The sequence below is a fragment of the Pagrus pagrus genome (assembly GCF_965226575.1).
Source record: "Pagrus pagrus genome assembly, chromosome: 15".
Taxonomy (NCBI): Eukaryota; Metazoa; Chordata; class Actinopteri; order Spariformes; family Sparidae; genus Pagrus; species Pagrus pagrus.
Genome location: NC_140199.1, coordinates 7,950,052 through 7,970,973, shown reverse-complemented (window position 1 = coordinate 7,970,973; position 20,922 = coordinate 7,950,052). Strand labels below are relative to the sequence as shown.

The 20,922-nt window shown below is 41.0% G+C and overlaps 1 protein-coding gene across 2 annotated transcripts; it reads right to left on the bottom strand.

Annotated features, from left to right (window-relative positions):
- Positions 1 to 197: 197 nt before the first annotated feature.
- LOC311270104 (uncharacterized protein) lies at positions 198 to 20,249 on the bottom strand. Of its 2 annotated transcripts, XM_084374755.1 has the most exons (8): positions 20,163 to 20,249; positions 14,503 to 14,576; positions 11,899 to 12,997; positions 9,059 to 9,225; positions 6,970 to 7,150; positions 4,680 to 4,743; positions 4,037 to 4,136; positions 198 to 1,049 (listed from the first exon to the last, which is right to left on the bottom strand). In XM_084374755.1, exons 2-8 carry the CDS (start codon positions 14,560 to 14,562, stop codon positions 1,020 to 1,022), a joined length of 1,701 nt encoding a protein of 566 aa, XP_084230881.1. In that variant the 5' UTR covers positions 14,563 to 14,576; positions 20,163 to 20,249; the 3' UTR covers positions 198 to 1,019. The 2 variants fall into 2 exon arrangements, 1 of the variants encoding a protein (XP_084230881.1); XR_014624188.1 differs by lacking the exon at positions 4,680 to 4,743.
- Between the last annotated feature and the right edge of the window lie 673 nt (positions 20,250 to 20,922).

Genomic DNA, 20,922 nt, shown 5'->3' with positions numbered 1-20,922 from the left:
ATTAGCTTGGAATTCCACTGTTCCGGATGGGAGGCTCCGGAGGCCCCGAGGCAGACGTGAAGCCAATGACGAAACATACTTCTCCCCTCTCCCACTTTAGAAACACCTATGGTACTATACCAATGACAGAGTCAAGGTGCTTTGCTCAAAGCATTGAGACTCAATTTCCTGGAAAATGACACTTCGACTCTGCAGAATGTCCTTGGAATACTTTTATTTCATTTTGGGATACATTAGAGGAAAATTAGAGTGTACATAAGGGATCAAATCATCAGGAAGGAAATGGGTAAAATTATGATTAATCTGCATTGCATTTAACTGGCTGGTAAAACATTGCAATTGTAAGAATTGCCACCTGTCAAATTCATACTTAAACAATGGGGCCAGCAAATCACAAGAGTAACTGCTAATTGCTTCTAACTGTAGCAGCCATTAGTTAGTTAGCTTATTTCGCAATACAGCTGGCGCTCCAGGCTCTGAGCTTGTTACACCAGGGGAGTGTTGTTGTCGTTTACACAGCTAGCAAAGGAGCTTTGGACCACCAGGAGGAGGGCGGGGCTAGCTGGTGAGCATGCTAACTTCAGTACACAGCACTTGGTCGTCTTTGACACAACATCAAAACTGATGTTTCTTCACATTCTATTGATAATTTTAGTTAATGTTTGAATGCTTTAAATTAAAATTCTTACATATTGCACCTTTAACATTTTAAACTGTCAAACCATAATTTTATAGGTGAGAAGGCTGAGGTTCCTCAGTGTCTGCACACAACAACAGTTAGCTAAAAACTGCTCTAAATATGTCCATGATAACTGCAAAAGCTTGTTGACAATGCCAGCAAAATCTAACTTTTGTTTCCGGTTGCATTACATCGCAGGATGAAAGAAGACACAACAGGAATATATATGCTCATGTCGTGGCGATGGTTTGTATAGAAGATAAACTGCATTACACAGTCATATTTAATGTACATGGAGAAAAACTGAAGAGTCATGGTTGATGAATTACTGTAACCCCATTTATCTCTGCAGGATCTGGTCCAGAAGTCTCTGCAAAACAACAAGAACAACAATGTTACAGATAAGTTCTTTCCCCCATCACAAGCACATCCATCAGCGCCAAGAACTCCCCTTCTTCAATCTCTTAAGAGCAGCTCTGCATCACACAGCAGTGACTCCCGCTGCTAAATTGGCTTTCACTTCCATCAGCCTCACCCCTGAGGTGTCCAAGCCCAGGTAGGGAGGAATAATTTTCACTTGCTATCTGACCACCCTGCTATGCAATCACGCTCCTCTCACAGTAACTTCCCAACAGCTGGAATCTAATTTCAGCCAGCATTCAAAACCACCCACCCTCTACCCCGCTCTATCAGACCCCACTATGACTCTTCTCTGGGCTCTACTTCTGTGTGTGTGTGTGTCGGAGACTTTCTGACAAAAAATGAGGCCTCTAAAGCACACACGGCTCAGTGTTTATCGGGGAGGAACACACTCCTTTTCTCCCAATCTCGCTGTGGTTGAGCCGGGCTAATAGCTTCATTTGAGAGGTGGTGAGGTCACACCGGCAGCGTAACAGTCGCGCCAGCTCCATTTCCCCCAAGAAATACAATATTCTTTCAGAGACACATTTGACGTCACACTACGCTCAGTAGCTGCCGGCCGGGTCAGTAAACCACACAATGCTGATTTCAGTGGTGGAATATGACCAAGTGCATTTACTTAAGTGCTTTTACCTGATGGCTATTTGCTGTTTAAATCATTTTTTTTTGTCTTTATTGATTTATCATAAATGTTATGATTATCTGCTTTGCAAAAAAAAAAAATTGTAGTAGTACAAGAGCTGTACTTCTACTCCACTATGTGCCAGAAGCAAATGTCATATTTATTACTCCGCTGCATTTGTCTGACAGCTTTAGATACTTTTCAGATTAAAATACCCTTCCTGTCCAGTGAAAATCATGTGTCTCCATGGTTTATTTTGATAAAGTGAAGGCTTTTATGTTCCTGTATGGGTTGAGGAAATTCTAAAACTTCTTTAAGCTATATAAAATATTCAAAAACACTCTTGGATTAGTTTTTAAATACATTGTCACAATGCTGTTTTTGCTTTTTGCATTTCAGAGACATGTGGTTCTTACAGGAGAGTGATGCCACAAACACATGATGATCTTATTGAATATGATGCATTGCTGCTGATTGAAGTGGTCCTACCTTTGACATCTACAGCATTAAAAACACATTAATGCAGAAACAATATTAATCTAAAAATATAGTAAAGCAATCTTTCTGCAGAATGTTTTTTTTTTTTACTTTTGATACTTTAGTACATTTTGCTGATAAAACGTTACTTTAATATATACTTTAACTTTAACTATAATATTTTGAAAGCACTTTTACTGCCGATTTACTGTTTCCTTAAAAAAGAAAATTTGTTTGAGGGCTGAGGTTTAAACTTTAAAATACATAAAATAAAATAAAAAACATTCACACACATTTTCTCTCCCTTTCTCTCCCTTTCTCTCACACACACTGAAGACACCGTGGTTGTGTAATTATCTGAGACATCTCCTCACATCTCACCTGACTGACAGTGAATTCATTGTTGGGGTCGGTTATAATGAGAGAGTGAGTGAAGCTGAATGGATCTGTCTGACATCGCATGCCCTAAATATATCACTCATTTGCAACGTGCCCCACACTGTTGGAGGATGTCATTACTGCCTGTTAAAGCAGGTCCTATGCATCATGTCAGCAGGGCTTAGAATAAGTAGTGTCCTAATACTGAATTAATACTGTGTGAGGTTTGATTTGTACAGTGCTGAAAGTCAGTCAGTTAGTAATGCAGGAAGGCTTTAGTTTTGAAGAAGGCACCAGACACTGTGAAGTGAAGGCAAACCTAAATGTTGAATGCACATTTATTTGGAGGAAGGTCCAGTGTGATAGATGACAGAGGATCTGGCTTTAGCAGTCAAACAGTGACCTCTGCTGGCAACAATCAAACCATGTTTCATTGTATTTTCATTAACATCCTCATATAGAGATTTCCTTTTGATTTACTCATAACACTTAATTTACACATAATGAGAATGTGTCTTTTAGATGTAATTTAATTAACCTACAATAACTCAAAAAATCAAGAACTGGATAAACTTCTAAAACAATGTTTTATCTACACGTCTGTTGTATTTGGTGTATTAATGTGGATATTCGTTACTAGGTCTAGCTTGCACAAATGTTATTTTGTTTGCTCACATGCTGTTTAATTTGATATTCATTGTGTCTGTCTTTTAACATCTGGGGTCCATTGTCCATGTGTCCCCTGGATTGGTAAGTTTAGATTTGCATATAAATCCATTGAAAACAAATCAGAAAGAGATATGTTAAAATATGGTTACCATAAAATATACCTGTTTTGTGCATTTCTTTAAAAAAAATTATTTATTATTATTATTTTTTTAAGGCTTTTATTGAAGGGACAGGCAAAGCGTGACAGGAAACAGAGAGATGGTGAGAGGATGAAGGGCAGCAAAGGGCCACAGGTGGGATCCGAACCCTGGGCCACTTCAGTGAGGACACAGCCTCTGTATGGGGTGCACTCTCTACCAACTGAGCTACTGGGGAGCCCCTTACAAACATTTCTTATCCCCACCCACAGTGCCAAGATGACCGCGGTGAGCCTTGTTTGTGGAAGGTGAATCATCTGAGATGGCTGTAATATTGTATTTTTAACACTAAGAAGAAAGTTTCACCTAACCGCTGCCCACCTCCTGGGTGACAAACGAGTGCGACAAGACCACAGTGACTAACATCTACACACCTCCTCACAAAAACCATTTCTTGCAAAGAGCATTCAGATTTTAAAAATGAGACCCTGGTGCAGTGTTAAACAGCATGAGATGCCTTCAGAACACAGTTAAAAAACTGTGTTTGGGATTTTAAGCTTCCTTTGTCGCATGATTGTATGTGTTTCTTCTTTTTCTCGTGAATAATCTGTGTTTTTAACTGATTTTTGCACCAAAAATAAGTCACAAATCTACCTTTTTAAAGATGTCTGCTCGCAATCTGTTGGTTTCTGACACAGCTCTCTTCTTCTCCTCCTCCTTCTTCTTTGTCACCTCTGGCAGCTTGTTGTAAATCCTACAGACACACACACACACAAAAAAAAGGCAAATTCATACATGGCAGGAGAAAATGGTTTTAGAAGTCTGAGGGTGGCACTGGCATACTCGAGACGAGGTTTTATCTAAGCGAGACCACAGCCGGCAAAAACCTGGATCCACTGATAAAGAGGTCTCACACAGACTCCTTTTTCACTCCCACAACTACAGCCAATTTGTTAACAGATCCTCCAAGTCAGATAGTGTCGCTTTTGAAAAAAATTACAATGGGCAGCCATCATCTGATCAGGTGTGCCTTTCCAGATAAGGCGAGGAAAAAAGAAAAAGAAAAAGATAAGGTATATAGAGGGTAGCTGGTATCTCCTGTCAAGACATTTGGGCATCAAACATCTATTGTATCCATACTGTATGTGGGTGTGTGAATGGTGCATCGTGTTTGTTGCACAGACCTGCATTCACGGCAGATATGACAAACAAGGGTTGATGGATTGTGCTGACTAAAAAGAAAAAACCACAAAGAGGGAGGGTGGAGAGACGGAGTGACATCGTCTGGAGAACTCACCGTCTGGACCTCAGCTGCATCTCTCTGCCTGATATAGACCTCTCTCTAGGCTTGAAAAGGTTATCTAGGACACGCACACACAGACACACAGAGAGGCACACACACACACACAAACACATAGGAATGACAAATAAGAATTAATATGTAAATGAATGTCGAATATGTTAATGAACACTGAAGGTTGCGTGTGATCTCTCTTTTTCAGACACTTTCAGACACGCACACATTTTCATGGACACGTACCACACACCTACACAACCATACCCAGTGCTTTAAAGTCTGACTGTTCTGTCTGTCACAGATTGAACTGAAGTGAATCACTCACCACCAAGAACTTTTTGTCCATAATTAGACTTCAGACAGAGGTCACTGCGAACTGTTCAAGGTGAATGATTGCCAAGAATCTTCCTTAATCATCCAAAATGAAGCTGGAAAGTATTATGCCTTCTGACTTTGTTAATGTTTTACTGAAAGCTTAAGCAGTCTACAGTTGGATTCACTGCACAGGGGGGGGAAAAATGCTATAAACAATCTTCTGGCATAATCAGAAAGCATTTATGAAATCAATCAAGTTCCCCGTCTTACTTTTTAAAATCCCAATTTTGCAGAGCCGACAGAGAATCAAACAACTGAGTTAAAAATGCAAGAAGAAATGTTGGATGTGACGTGTGCTCACTTCCACTGAACAAAGCCTTGTCAGAGTTCAGCCTCAGAAAAATTAACAATACTCTGACAGTGTTTACACTGAATATTCCTGCACAGAAGTCAATATTAATACCTTTCTTGTCAAATGATATTGCAAAAATGTTGTTACATACCCAGTCATGAAGAAGTACACGTGTGGATTTTTATTACGCAGGGGGGGAGTAACTAATTACAGCTATTCAAATAACTGTAATTAAGTCATTTTCCAAGATCTCTTCTTTTTCAGACATTTTCAGACACGCACACATACCACACACCTACCCGACCACACATAGCCATACCCAGTGCTTTAAAGTCTGACTGTTCTGTCTCTCACAGATTGAACTGAAGCTAATCGCTCACCACCAAGAACTTTTTGTTCATAATTAGACTTCAGACAGAGGTCGCTGTGAGCTATTCAAGGTGAATGATTCCACGACTCCTCCACAATCCTCCAAAATGAGTTACAAACCCAGTCATGGAGAAGTACACGTGTGGATTTTTATTATGCAGGGGGGAAAGTAACTAATTACAGCTATTCAAATAACTGTAATTAAGTCATTTTCCAAGTCTGTCATTTCACTTTCACTTACACAATGTGATCTACTTAGTTACTTTTCAAATCTTAATTGAGTACTGAGTACAATTTGAATTAATATCCAAACCTTTCATCTTCATGAAAGCACTGACATATACAAATGCTGATTTAAACTGAGTTTTTTGCATGAAAGTATATATTTATGATTGCTCTCTTCATGTACCTCTTTCATTATTTCATTTCATTTTATCTGTATTTGTGAACTCATGCCGTACATGTGATGATTTCTTTTTCCCATATGACAAATGCTGGACTGTTGCACTCTGACTTTGTTTAATTCCTGGATGCAAACCAGCGTCATGTTGGATTTAAACATTTGAACAAAAGCAACAGGGATCATCAGACTCATTATATTCTCTGTGTGGTCTCAACCTGACAACAGAGCTTCACTATAAGAGAGAAATGCTTCAGTTTACCTGCAATACTAGACAATGACCACCAGAGAGCAAAGTTGGATAAATGCCACCACACTATAAGGAGAATAATATGTAACCCCCCCCTTCTCCCCTCCTAGATCAGCTGATATTGTTGAGGTTTACATAAATTATTTGAGAAAAAGTCTGTAGTTCCACAAAAAGCCAGCATGTTTCAATCTGATGTGTGTGTGTGTGTGTGGCACCACAACACTATATACCTACTGAAGGAGTCTTTATCCCAACAGTCCAAGGATTTGATGAATGTGTTAGTCCCTGCAGAAGTGATGTAACAGCAGATTATAGCAGATAAAAGATCGATGTAGAAGATGAGGGCCTGCTTTGGACCGACTCCTGGGAGGCAATCTGAAAGTGCCAGACTGTGAATTGCCTGCTGTCGTCACTAGCGGGAATGCCACACTTCCACTTTCACAAGGATACCTACCATGTGATCTGCAGCTGTTTGCATGTTGCTGTCTTGAACCAAAACCATCTGACTGACTGATCATCGGCCGCAGTGATGCAATTGTACTTCACTTGAATGTGTTACTTCTGCTTTTCCAGGTTTCCTGAGGAATTATTCAGCTGCGCTTACCGCTAAGTGGGTCCGGTGTGGTGCAGTTCCTCTTTGGTTTGCATCGATCCTCCCTGAGGCCCTGCACCAGGTCTGGGTTGGAGTCCTGCAGGGCTCTCCTTCTCATAGCCCTCTGCTCTAACCTCCTCACCCGTCCCTGAGAGCGGCTGATGAAGTCTGGCCTGAAGCGCTCCAGAGCCTCCTGAGGTGGGGGAGAGGGAGGTATACAGTGAGCTGCATGTCGCTCAGACGAATACAGTACAAATCATAGACACTAATCCTGTGGAAAGAGAAAAAAAATCATCATTGGGTTAGAATTTTATTCTGAAAATATCCTTAATCTATTCCTTAACCTTGTAGAATCCTCTTCACAGCCTTGTAATAGCTAGGAGGTGGAGGCAACATGGTAATGTTATGCTCAGCTTTAGTGGGGATAAAGGTGGGAGAGCTTTACTCACAGGGGGAATCTGAATTCTTTGGAAAGCCTCAGTGGATTTTTTACCCCTCATAGCCTGAAATAAAACTTCTTACATTAACTAGGCAGGAAGAAAAACCGACACGAAATTATATAAAGAAAGAAGGAAAGAAAAGAAATGAATATTGTGTAATTAATAAAGATTTTCTCTCATTCCCCCTCTCCCTGGCAGACGCTGTGACAAATACCAACTAAAGCAAAAATGTATCCAAGTGTAAAAAATCAGCCCTCAAGAGACGCCAGAAGAAAATAAGGGACAGTTTTTAAGCGTGCGCGTATGAGCGTGCGTATATAGCATGTGCGTCACTGAGTGTGTAGTTCATTGTGCGTATTTCTCACTGTGCGTGTGTGTGTTGCAAAACGAGGGCGTCAAGACAGAGTTAATATGCTTGTTATACGCTGTATGTCGGATGTAGGGCTGCACAATTAATCAAAATATTAATGACGTTGCAATTTGGTAGTAGTTGCAATATCCAGAGTGACAAAACAGCGTTATAATGAAGCGCTGTGGTGCAGAAGAGGTGCCCCAGCCTGCAAATCTTGCTCTCCAGATGTAAGCAAACATCCCAGCACATGTCACATCATCATGATTTTATTAGTTTTTTTCAGTGAAAGTAAAAATGATTTTTCCCACTGATCATGAATCATTAATAGAGGGGTGTCAACCACGTTCTTTTTATGGGTTTATCGAGCTCGGGTTGTGATTAGCATTGGCTGGGGGTGATCAACAGGTCATAGGGGACGTGGATGTTCACTGGTCAGGAAGGTGTCGACTCGACATATATAAACATGTCCTGTAATGCCCCTGTTACCAGCCCTGAGCTTCATTCTCCCTGTCTGAAGAACACTGAACTGGTTGTGGATGACGGCTTCATTTTGACAGAGATTTTGCATTGATTCTTGATGCAGCTACATCTTGACTGATTGACAGATTCTGCAGTGCTTCTCCGGCCCTGTCAGTTGAACCACTACCACAGCCATTAATCATTCAGGGCTCTTGATCATGTCTAGACCCACTGAGACGTCACCCACTGGCTTGTGGACTACGGCTTTGAAGCCTGAAGAGTTTGGGATTACAGCTGTCGGCATCTTGGATTTTCAGATTTTCAGAGCCAGAATTGACCATACTGGATCTGACTGAGACCCCCAGGACACCAGACCCTAAAGAATACTGTGCTTTATCATCTATTTTACTCTAAATTGGACCATAAATTACAGGTGGAACATAATGCTTAAAACTACCTATTATTATAAAACTGTTTACTGAGGTAATAAAGTGATCTCACTTGAGTCAATGTCAGTTGGTTCTGAAGACTACAAGACCATGAGACCCTGTGTAGCCCACTCATCTCTGCTTTAGACCAGTGGCCTGAGGCTACACTAGCTGTTGCTAGCAACACAAACCAGGATCTCTTACAAACTGCCATCAGTCAAGGTGTATTATGGGTAATGAAGGCGGCAGGTTTTTAAAAGAAAGAAGAAAGTGTGGTATTAAAAAAAGACTGTGCCAAGAATGTTTTGGTCAAACAAAGGTGATTAATACACCTTAAAGCTTAGATAAGGTTTTCTTGGGTAGTGTATTTCCTAAAAGACAAGTAACAATTTACAGAACTGCAACAGAAATGTGGCTCCTACTTTGAGGCTGAGATTCTTGGATGTGCCTCCCACAGAGTCATCCTTCAGTCGGGAACAGGTTTTATCCAAAGCGTCTTTTTGAGGCTCTGTGGAACCGTCATGTTCTTGTTCTTGTCGTTCCCCTGTCTTGTCACTCCCTGCTTGCTTGCTGCATGTTCTGTAGTCGACTTGAGAGACACACAGAGAAAGTGAAATGACTGTGAAAACCAATTTGGCAACTCGCATAACTCCTAAAAAGAAAAATGTCAATGGATTGGGATGCACCAAGATTACTTTCACATGGAGAAATAATCTGAAGTAGTATGTGTTCATGCAGTTTGTCATGTTGTTACTATTTGGTGTTGTCATACAGTAGATATAATCCTGAGAATGAGTTATAGCACAATTTTCACAATGTTCTTGAGCTCCATCTAAGCTTTTATGATCTGGAGAAGCAGGAAAATGAGCAGACCTTAAACTGACCCGAACAGACACACACACATACACACACACACATACACACACGACTCACAGAGAGAAAAAACCCAGAGGGAACACGAGTGTGGCCTATGAATAATGTAAAAGATGACAGTGCATCCATTCTGCACCCGTAACCCAGGTCCTCTACTTTATGTGGGATGTATATCTCCACTGAATAGCCTTCCATGACCATGTGGTGTGTAGACAGAGCATCATCACACGCTCTGGGAAGCACACACAAAAAATGTGAAGTTGCCCGGTCTAGCTGTGGCCACAGGATATGCCCTTTAGGCATCGGAATAAATTAAGTTTAAAGAAGAAAAAAACAGAAAAATAAGCTGTGGGAGCGTGCATCAAATAAATTTTGTAATGAGGGGAGAGAGTGGTTCAATAATTAAAAAGTGTTGTGTTGCTGTTGTTTTTGTGAGACAGCCCATGTAACAGCGGGGAAGTGTAGGCAGGTAAGACTCTGAAACTGCTTCAGGCAGTGACATCACATTTCTGAGTCTTTCTGGCTGTGACAACCACTGTATAGGTATACTAACTGTAGGTGAGGTACAGTAAATAAACCACATTCTGCATGGAGTCTAACAGCTTACCCTTGCAGCAACACTGCGCCTTAATATTAAAGGAATAGTTCGTGCATTTCTGGAAATGCAATAAATTGCTTTCTTGTGGAGAGCTAGATGGATGCATGGATTGTCACCACTCATGCATACCAACCCTCCCCATTTTCGCCGGAGACTCCAGTTTTTCATTTCCCTCTCCCGGTTTCCTCCCGCGGTCACAATTCTCCTGTATTTCTCCTGATTTCAGACACATTTTCACACTTTTTCCCCTTTTTAGTTATCATAATCTGTTTCTGGCACTGTACGGCATGCAGTCTGCTGTAATGTTGCGCCTCGCCCTCCTCAGTGAGCGAGAGAAATAAAGGCTGACAAACAGAGGGCAGTGGTGTGCACAGAATCTCTAAGAAAAGGGCAGAAAATGAAGGAATGAATTAATGAATTAATGAAAAGTGATACATATTACTGCATGCCACAGATCTACGTTTAGTTTATACTAGAAGGAAAATTATTCTGTGTTGCATTTTACTTATTTTTGAGTTATTTTCATTCATTAAATGCCACCAGAATGCAGGGAGCACAGTCTTTAAACCCCCTATACCCTTGCAAAATAGCTGATTGTCTAGTCTCTCCAATCATCAGCATTTGAAGAAGAACTTCCTTGAATTCGTCGTCAATGTGAGATTGTAAGGCAACCAGCAGAGACCCCAGGACGTCACATGAACCCCCGTAAAACCACAATCTGTCATTTGTGGTTTTACACTTATTATTTGTACGGGTCAAAAGCATATTATGTAAATTCTGCCACTAGGGGTCCCTCAATCAAAACAAAATGTAAGACATAAGTAATGTGGGATCATGGGAGTTGTTGTCTTCATTGTTTAACAACCACATTGCTGATGAAAATCTATCAGATGTGGCTAAAACATAAACAGACGAGGTGATGCATTAAAGTTTTAGTCACATTACGTTAAGTCACCTTTGCCGACTTCCTTCCTCACTCTGTGACTCTCTGACAGAAGTTATAGCGACAAGAGACACACTGTAAATCTGGTTTCCAGATTTAGTGCTCAGCTAAACTAAGGTAACTGCTGTAGCTTCATATTCAGCATGCAGACAGGCAAGAAAACAAACATAATTCCCCAAAGAACAAAAAAATCTTTAAGATGGCATAATTCAGATACTTTTTAAAAGACCTGACACTGCTGCATTGGGACTAGTATGTTGTGTTTGTTACCATTTACATCCCCCTGCAGAGAGTCTGCCACCAACGATTAAAGAAGAGATTCCCCAGTGTCATAAACCGAGTCACATCTTTAATACAGCCCTCATATAACCTCGATCTTACCCTTACTTTTGATTGTTTAACATCATGCAAATTCAGCCTATCTTTAGACTTTGCCACCCACCGTTAATATATACAGTAGCTGTGCTAACTTAAGATTCAAAATAGAAGCGTTGCAGGTCAGAGGAGGATAAATGAAAGTGTTTCTTCTTCATGTAAGTGTGCGCTGTGTGCGTACCACTTATTTTAGACAGTGTGGATGTACAGTAAAGGGAAGTACGGCGGGTGGGCGTGGTTCTATTAACAATGCATGAGGTATAAATCAAAAGGTGAGAGGCAGAGTGAAACAAATGAAACTCTCCACCCTCTAAGACCACCTCATCACCACATTCAGCATGCTGTTACGCCTCGGAAATGCGGTCTTATCTACAATAGCATAAGAATATAGGAGCCACTGAAAAGAATATACGGATCAATTGGCGTGGGTACTTTAGATTTTCACTTCTGAAGCGAGGTGATGAAATTCATACCTGGGCCAATATTGGGAGTGCGCTGCCTGTGCTTGAAATTGCTCCCGGTAAGGAAGGCTGCCTCATCTGCATTCTCCTTCTGCCTCCCAGCCTTTGTGTTTGAGGGGCTTGGCCCTCTGAATGACAATAATCCCAAAGTATCACTGTGGCGCTGCGTGTCTGAATCATGAGCCTTGCTGTTAACACCGTGAGCGGGTGCTATTTGCTCAACCTTGCGGGCTCGGTGCTTTGATAGAGGGCCTCTGCAGTGACCCAAACTGCTCCCTCGGCCACTGTGTTTGTTATGGCCTGACGTGGCCGCTCCGGGTTTCCCGTAGCCCTCATTTGTTTTGGATGGTTTGTTTTCTGTAGAGGATCTGCAGCAGGATGCGACACCAAGGCGAATAGACAAGGTGGACCTGTACAAAGTGGGTTGACCTGCTCTTCTTCCCTCTAGCTCCACGAGGGAAATGGAGAGTGACTTGTCCAAAAACACAACAGAGCTTTTGGACCTCAGAGGCACCTCGAGATGGATACAAGAGCGGTAGGAGGGCTGCGAGGACAGGTTCATTAATGAGCCACCTATCACATCCTGCTTTCCGCCACCTTCTGTGTAGCTGTGTTGTGCTCTCCTCTTCCCTCGATCTCTCACAGCCAATCCATCAGCCGCTGAGTAGGCCTGTCTGAACCCATTTGGCTTCACAGTGGTCGGATTCTGTCTGCACACGTCCGTTTGGGAGTTTGACACTCTCATTGTGCTCGTGGTGCTGGATGAGACTCTTCCTCCAAAAGTTTCTGGCACTTTTCGTATAGCTGATACCTTCACATGCTGCGTTGGAGTCGATGATGGATACACAAGGTCCTGTGAGGTGGAATGTGATGACAAAACCTTCCGGGTTGCGAAGGTGACGGACGAAAAAGCCGTTTTTGGACTTCTTCCCACCACATCTGGGACACTCGCAGTCCTGAACAGCTTGGAAACGCCACTACCTGCAGTCTGAGAGGAGGCAGAGTGTGCTATTGCTCTGAGGGACACACTCTCCTTCTCCTCTTGCCCCCGCCACACACCCCATGACAGGACATTCCTGTGCAGTGAAGCAGTGATAGCCTTACTTGAGGCCTGTGAAAAGACAGAAAAAAGAAACTCTGCTCAAAGTGTGACAATTGATGCTTCTGCAAACTGAGAGACTGTAACTCAAATAAAACCAAGAAAGAACGCAAATACGAGGATGTTAGCCACCGTGATGTGGTTGGAGGGGGATTTATTATCCGCTCTCCTGCTCCACTTGTTTCATGAGCTGTTGCTGTTGCCATGACAATGTGTAACTTGATGGGCAGCACTTGGGGACAAATTATCCATGACATTCAAAATGAACAATCTGGTCTGGTCTCCTTAAAAACCAGTCTCTTCGTTATTTTTCGGTTCAGGGGAGGAAATTAAATCAAACATACTTTGAATACACAGAAAACTTTAATTAAACATGCTGCTTCAGTACACAGGATACCTTGCTGCTTCGCATTTTCTTTTCTCCTTGATTGAAGGGCAAACAATTAAACTTCTTCCTCAAACAGCACTCACATACCCAAGACCCAAATATCAGGAGAGTTTTACACAAATTTAATTTCGCTTAATGAGTAATTTTGTCTCTTGCTTGAATGTGAACCGGAGTAATGGGAATCTGAGAACATTGCCCAATTAGATCAGGGATCAAACATCATATAATTATGGAGGAAACAGTCTTTTTTTTTTTTTACATATTCAGACATGGAGTTTTTACAGAATTGCAGAGTAATGATGACAAAGACAGATTTCTGGCTCAAATATCCATTTTAAGAATCCTTTCAAAGTGTATTTTGTTTCTCTGAATGTCTTCGTCCTCCAGGCAAAACATTTAATCTTCAAGTAATAAATTGCAGAGCTCAGGCTATGCATGCATGGACCCTAATTTTCCACTAAGAATGAGAATAAAATTGGCTCATGTAACCACCTCAATTGAAAGAGACTGATCCGATCCGGCCGAACCTGAATGAGTTTTCAGTCAAATTGAGTGGGGTTGTGTAAACCTTTGATGATCTGTTCAAAAGGGAAAATATTATGAAACAGAAGTATAAATTCCTTTTGTTGCTCCAGAGGAAGCGTGCAATCTGATTTATTGCATCCAGTGATGTCACTAAGTTGGATTGTGGGTAATGTAGGCGCCAGGTTTTGAAAAGCAGTTCACTGGTGTAACGTTGCATTTTTATAACACTTTTATAACAGATATATCACCTCTTTTATTTCACACTTTCTTCTTCCTTTTTTCAAAACCTGGTGCCTACATTACCCACAATGCAACTCAGCGAATGATTGACATCACTGGAGACTACATTCAGCTTCTTCTGGAGCCAAAAAAGCCTGGTGTTGCACAATTTGCCAATTTTTTACATAATGTTGCCTTGAGTTGGAATCTCTAATTAGAAGAATTGTGACTGGATTGAAGGAGTCTTGTCCATTTAACCGCAGCTACAGTAACTGATCACGAAGAGCTGCAGTGTTTCCACCCAGTATTTGCAGGAACAGCGCTCAGTAACTTCCCAGGCCAGAAGACCTTGGGTAAACAGATAAGTACACCTCGAGCTGTTTACCTCATTGATGTTAGGTGTCGATATGCTTGGGAATCTCCAACCGCGGAAACCCACTGACATCGACCTGCTGTCTCCTATTTTTCATCCGTCGGTTCAGAAACAGGAAAAAAGAAATACATTGTGCATTAGAGCTTAGCAGGTTCTGATTTAAAACCAGGCTGCACACATCATGCATGACATACAGGAAAAGGCACACTTCAAAGACACACTCCTCTACTTGAAACGCAATTATCAGGCTTACCTACTCATCACAAAAGTACGTCTATCTTGTCACTGAAAATAGTCTTCCTGCTAATACTTCAATATCACATTATTCACTTCACTTTATCATTCCATCATTTGCTCCATGCTTAGAGCCATGTTCATTTCCACCTATCAGCAGCCAAAAGAAAAATCTCTCCGTCTGCCTCTCTGCTGCTCAGCTCAGCTGACGATGACTCTCCTAACACAGTTATCTGCCCTGCTTGCCTGGCACATTCTGGATAATTCCTTAACGCCAAACAATAGCTTAAATGTTTAGGCCTATTTTTTCTGAAGGCGCAGGAAAGGGCTTATCGACTCATTTTATTCACCACTCGGTAGAATTCAGTTTTTTAATCATGATACACCAAGTGCACTGCTCTCGATTCAGCTGGTGTAAAGCCCGATGTAGCTATTACAGTCAATAACACTGAGCTAATAACAAATAGGGGCACAATTTACTCTTTAAATTAATTTGTCGGGCATGCAGGGCATTTATTCTGTGTCTCACAATGTCACAGTGAGACCTTGCAAATTGAAGCTATGTTGTTGCCCTGTTAAGATGTTTGCATGAATGGCACAGCGTATATAATACAAGGAAAGTAATTATGTTTACCCCGCGTGCTCCACTTGGAGGTGAGTCACATGGGACAGGAATGCAGGCTCGAACAACAACACTGAAATAGAAGTTCATACATTCACAGTTTCAGCCTGGTTTTTCCTTTGATTTTTCGTTGTTGTTGTTTTTTTTTTTTGCCGAGCCAGCAAGTGTAATTGGAGGAACAACAACATTTTTATAATGTTGCGCTCTACAAAAGAGGGTTGGAGGGGAGTTTTTATTGTGTGAGAGAAAGGAACTATGAGCAGGGACCTTTAAAGGACATATAGCCTGAAGTGGGGAACTAAAGCAAAATATTGAAAAAGACTGAACAATAGAGACAGAGGATGACAGGATCACAAATCAAACAGCATACTGTATATACTGTAGTATGTACAGTGTAGAAAAGAAAATGCAAATGAACACTCTATGAGTAAATGTGCATATAGTGTATGTGCATAGAGCGTATGGGTTTGTCTATATTGATGGTTTAAATATAGACATGCAAAAGAATGACAAATTCAAGGACAAACCTGAGTAAATGAGCAGGGAAACATAACAAATGCAGCTGCCTCTGTACAGCAAGCAAGGACTGAGTGTATTGTTAAAATATAATCTGAATCAGAAGCTACTGCATGGCCTTCAAAGTCCCCAGATCTCAATCCAGCTGAATACATTCAGGTGCTAAGCAGCCCTCTACAACACCATCATCAAGACAGAGAATGAGGGAATATCTGTTGGAGGAGTGGTGTTCATCCCTCTGGTAGAGTAAACATACTTGTAGGAGCAATGCTAAGGAAAGGTGGCCCAAAACCTGAGTAGCAATATATTATATGGGTTGTTCCTTGAATTTTTTAACCATCTATATTGTATGTACAGGAATTGTCTTCATCAACTTTTTATATCTCCTTTCAAAATGTATTTAACATGTCTGGTGATATTCTATATTTTTCTGAATATTAATAAATCCAATTAAAGATATAATATATATTACATTTCTGCATTGAAAATATGTAAAAACAACCAGACCGTTGTTTAATATTTTATTGAGTTTTGCTCTTTATCCCAAATGTTTCTAACAATGTTCACACCCAGAGAAATCCAAAATTAAATTCATGGATTTAAATGAATTAAATTTGATCAGTTTCATCTGATTATCTCTTTTGTGAAAACATCAGATGATGCATCAGAGAGTGAGGGAGGAAGTTGGTGACTGAACTTGATGTGAATAAAACTTTCATACCTTACTTCGTACTGCCTAAGTCTCAGATAGATTCAACTCCCAAGATCCCAAAACCCCAGGCAGCAGAAACAACATACTATTTGTTTAAAAGGCCAGAATCCAGAATGAATCGTAAGATGAATGTTGTAATGTAGTTTATCAAGTCAATCCCACATACAAGATCTTGGTAGCTTGCTTGTGCACTGGCTAGTATAATAGTCTACAAAATATGCAGTATTTACTCCCTTCATGTTTATTACAGAGCACTGTTGTTTTAGGAAATTTGTTAAAGTTAGACAAAGTGGACCAAAACACGCAGGCAGGTAACTAAAACAGAAAGCCTGAATTCAAATCCAAAATCCAAAAGTGAAACAGGGAAAAAAAGACAAGGGTTGATTACTAACAGAACGCAGGTGAGGAGCAGAAAAGGTGGGAAAACAGACCAAGGGAGGAAGTAGGAAGTGAGACAAGACACAGGAGAATGCAACTTCAAAATAAAACTGGAAATAACAGAACCACAAACTTAAACCATGACAAAATTACTTAACCCTTTTAAAAAAGAAAGAAAACAAAGTGTTGTGTACTTAATGTAGGTATCTATAGTTATTTCTCTTGTGTATTGTCTTATAGGTATTTTAAAGGCCCATCTCAGGATGTGCATTGCAAATCAGCTTAGGCCAGAGGAGCCCAAACTTTTTCCCTCAGAGGGCCAACACTGAAACTTAATAGTGGACCACGGGCCAAGGGCAAACACCTACAGTAATGTATTGCTCGGATACAAAATGGTATTGCATGGAAGCCCTGAGAGGCAAGTGAGAAAAAAAATACCTTTTAACCTTGTAACCTTCCAAGTCCCTTAAATTTTTATTACCTGCCTCTCAGGGCTTCCGTAGTTGAGCCCAGGTCCCCTTGAATAACTGACTCCCTGCAAGTGTCAGCTCGGATTGTGAAAAATGATTAATAACAATTAGGGATGCCGTTATTTAAAGAGCTTTTTATCTCACAAAAACAAAACAACATCAATAGCAGTTCAAATTCAAAACATTTTCAGTATTTTTTTTCCCGTAGAAACATCTGGAGGGCCGAATCAAACCCCGCGGTGGCCCACAGGCTGTTTTCCTCAGAGTCGCATCTACCAACAACATACGACATAACAGGAGTTTATTTATTGATTCGTTTTGTCTATCGTGGAGACATGAAGGCAGAGAGAAATGCTGCCAGGCTGCGTCAGCCTTCAGTTTCCCAGGAGATTTCATCCTCGGTGACAGACGAAATAGCATTAAGGGAGGTTTATGGAGAACCAATCTAAACAGCAGAGTGGTCAATATTCTAAAGCCATTGTGCAATCAACATTTACTCTATAATGAGAAGTTAAAGCTTGTCTATAGCCAGTTTCAATAAATAAACAAATAAATAGTTCTGCTTTCTTTTAAAGTTGTATGTCGGTGGTAGGAGCAGCCAGACTCAGAGCCACAGAAAAGCAGGGAAACTTGTATGTGCTCAGCTCGTAAACTTGTATTGAGAGACACGCATTTGTTGACATAAAAATATAGAAAACCAGACGTGCCAGACTTATTCTTTAAAAAAATAAACTATTTGCAGCCAACCAACGGGTCTGTGAGAGACAGAGCAAATATGCAAGACGTGCAGGAGAGGAAAATAGCACCAGAGCGTGTTTGTGAGAGACAGATAGAGTGACAGCACGCAGCGAGCGAACGGGGTTGGTACTTGGCTGATGTGACCGTATGCTTATTGTTGCATGCATGGAAACCAGTGATTGAGTAAACCTTTGTGCTCCTGACAGCGCCAGGAACAGAAAAGGAGGCACTGGGACCTACAGCTGGTTAGGAAGCAGGCAGGCTGTGCAGAGCCGTGGGTTGGGAGAGATAAACCCATCAGCACAGCCGGTGTTGAAATGAGGCTCGCTGAGGGAGCTCCAGGACAAAACACTGGTATTCAGATGTGTCATATGTGCTGGTGTTGGCTGAGGTTATTTTTGTCATGGACTAGTCTTATTATCCTGGCCTTTTACTTTGTGCTCACAATGGCTTTCATGTCTCTCCACAGTTTCCTCTGTGCCCACTTAAAGAAAGCCTACCTATAAGAGCCACCTAATGATTGAAAATACCTCTTGTGCAGGGAATATTTACCTCTATATTTCCGTTTCAAACGTGCAATTAATGCAAGGTTAAAGTCATTTTTGAATCACTGATTGATTCAATTAAAGATAACGCACATGCTTCCTGTCATTATCTGCAGCACTTACATCCTGGGTTTCTGTATTCAAGTAATTCGGCAGACTGAGTCAAGCGTGCTGTGATGGACCTGACTGGAATGTGGTCACATGGGCTGTAATCTGTTTGAATTCACCGCAGGAATAAATACCAGTGGCCCCCACGAGTTATTTGTAAGATACTCAACATTTATCCCCACCTGAGACAGCAAGACCAAACTATATATGAGCAATTATAATATCTAAAAATATCTGGTATTTTCATATACTTTTATGCCATAAATTCAGAAATTACTGTCCTAACATTTGAACCTTGCATTTATAAATCATTTATTTACTCTATATTTCTCTACATATACGTTTTTAATTGGTAAATTGCAGTTTTATATTGTTACTCAGAGATGGCAAAAGCACACACATTCTTTACTCAAATGGAAGTACAGATATCTGTGTAAAAAAATAAGATAAAAGTAGAAGTACGGATTCAACTTCTTTACTCAAGTAAAAGTAATAAAGTCCAGGCTCTGAAATGTACTGAAGTAAATGTATTAAAGTAAAAAGTATCCCTCTGAAGGACATTTCTACTGACCATTTCTGTGCAAAGCTAACCTCAAAGCTATTACAAAGTTATATTACATAAGGTCCCCAGAACACTGTTAGACACTGCCAGAAGGGTGGCAGGGTCCGCCAAATGTAAGCAAAGTCAAACAGTATGTATCTGTGTTGTCCTTTAAGGTCAGTTTGTTTATTCAGTATTCAGTCGTGGACACAAAGAGAGTTTATTTGTTATTTAGTTTGTTTAGGCATAAAAAAAAAATCAGTCAATTAGGATCTTTCTCTTCTGATTAAAATGTCTTCCCGAAAATTACACAGTGCACCTTTACAGGTATTTGTCCAAGCTGTTCGTAAACACACCAGTTGATTGTTGAGTCTCATTCTCAGGACGTCAACTCATTTATATTCATATTTTGGGTCAGTAAAGTGTCCAGAGCAGCAAAAAAGTGTGAAAATAAGAAAATGCAGAAGCAGATACAAAACACGTCTCCCTCTCTGTCTGTTTCCGTCTCGTTACGTCTTTTGGCTTTTCGTCTCACTATAGACGTCTTGATAGGTTGAAAGTCTTGTGATATTGGAAAGGCAGCGTGCATTTATACAAAATAAAAATAATCGATAATTCCCCTCAAATGCATTCAAAATAAAGTAACAAGCTTGTTTTGAAAATGTAAGGAGTAGGAAGTACAGAAATTAAGGTGTAGAGCTAAAAAAAGTTAGAAAGTCAGAAAAATAACCCTCACCCACAGCAATGAAGTATTGTATTTTGTTACTTCCCACCTCTGCTGTTAAGGTAAACTGGGGAGCATTCTTACCTGATGGTGCAGGGTGTCACAGCTGTTGCTCCTCTCTTTGAAACACATACATCCACTTCTTTCAACTGAGGCCACAGTGTGAATCCTCCTGCACTCAGCCAGGAGTGTAACACATCCCTGCAGTCACCAAGTAGCCAAGAGCGCTTTGTGGTCCTTTCTTAAGCCCCCGGTGGAAACTCCTCTCAGCTGACAGGGGTGAAGCACAACTCATCAACTGAGTCAATATGTTTATACAAATGACCCTGTGAGATTACTGTATGTTTGTTGCCTGATGGTTAAGAGCTGAATGTGCCCTGAGAATGAGAGGAGAGACGGCGAGCCTGTGTCCTTGCTACTTTAACAGTGATGGCTCTGGTGGTCATACTTCAGTGGATTTTGATATTTCTCTGTTAATTCATTCCCTACACATGCCTCTGGTTTAGTTATGCTGGTTAGAAAAAAAACAGCCACCAGGGATCTCAGGAGCTTCCAGCAGCACCCTAGGCCTTATCCATATGAGTTTAGTCCTCCAGGCATGCAGCTCAGCGAGCCTGTCTACCCTTCTCCTCTCCTCCACCGTCTCCAGAGCCCGGGCTCAGGTAGCAGAACAGGTGACTGGCTCTCAGGTTTCAGGACTTGCATAATAGGTCCCCACTGCACAAGTTATTAATGGAGTCAGAGGCTCCCAACAGCCCCTGCAGTTGCCTTACTGACGCAGCAAAGACAAAAAAAAATACAGATAGATAAAATAGAAATGAGGCTGTTTGCTCCTGCGTTTACT

Coding starts and splice junctions, on each gene's coding strand:
- LOC311270104 (XM_084374755.1), bottom strand. CDS start 14,562: ATGTCAGTGGGTTTCCGCGGTTGGAGATTCCCAAGCATATCGACACCT. Junction 7,151..9,058: donor CCAAGAATCTCAGCCTCAAA/GTAGGAGCCACA, acceptor CCCCCACCTCAG/GAGGCTCTGGAGCGCTTCAG. Junction 4,744..6,969: donor CACACCGGACCCACTTAGCG/GTAAGCGCAGCT, acceptor TGCGTGTCCTAG/ATAACCTTTTCAAGCCTAGA.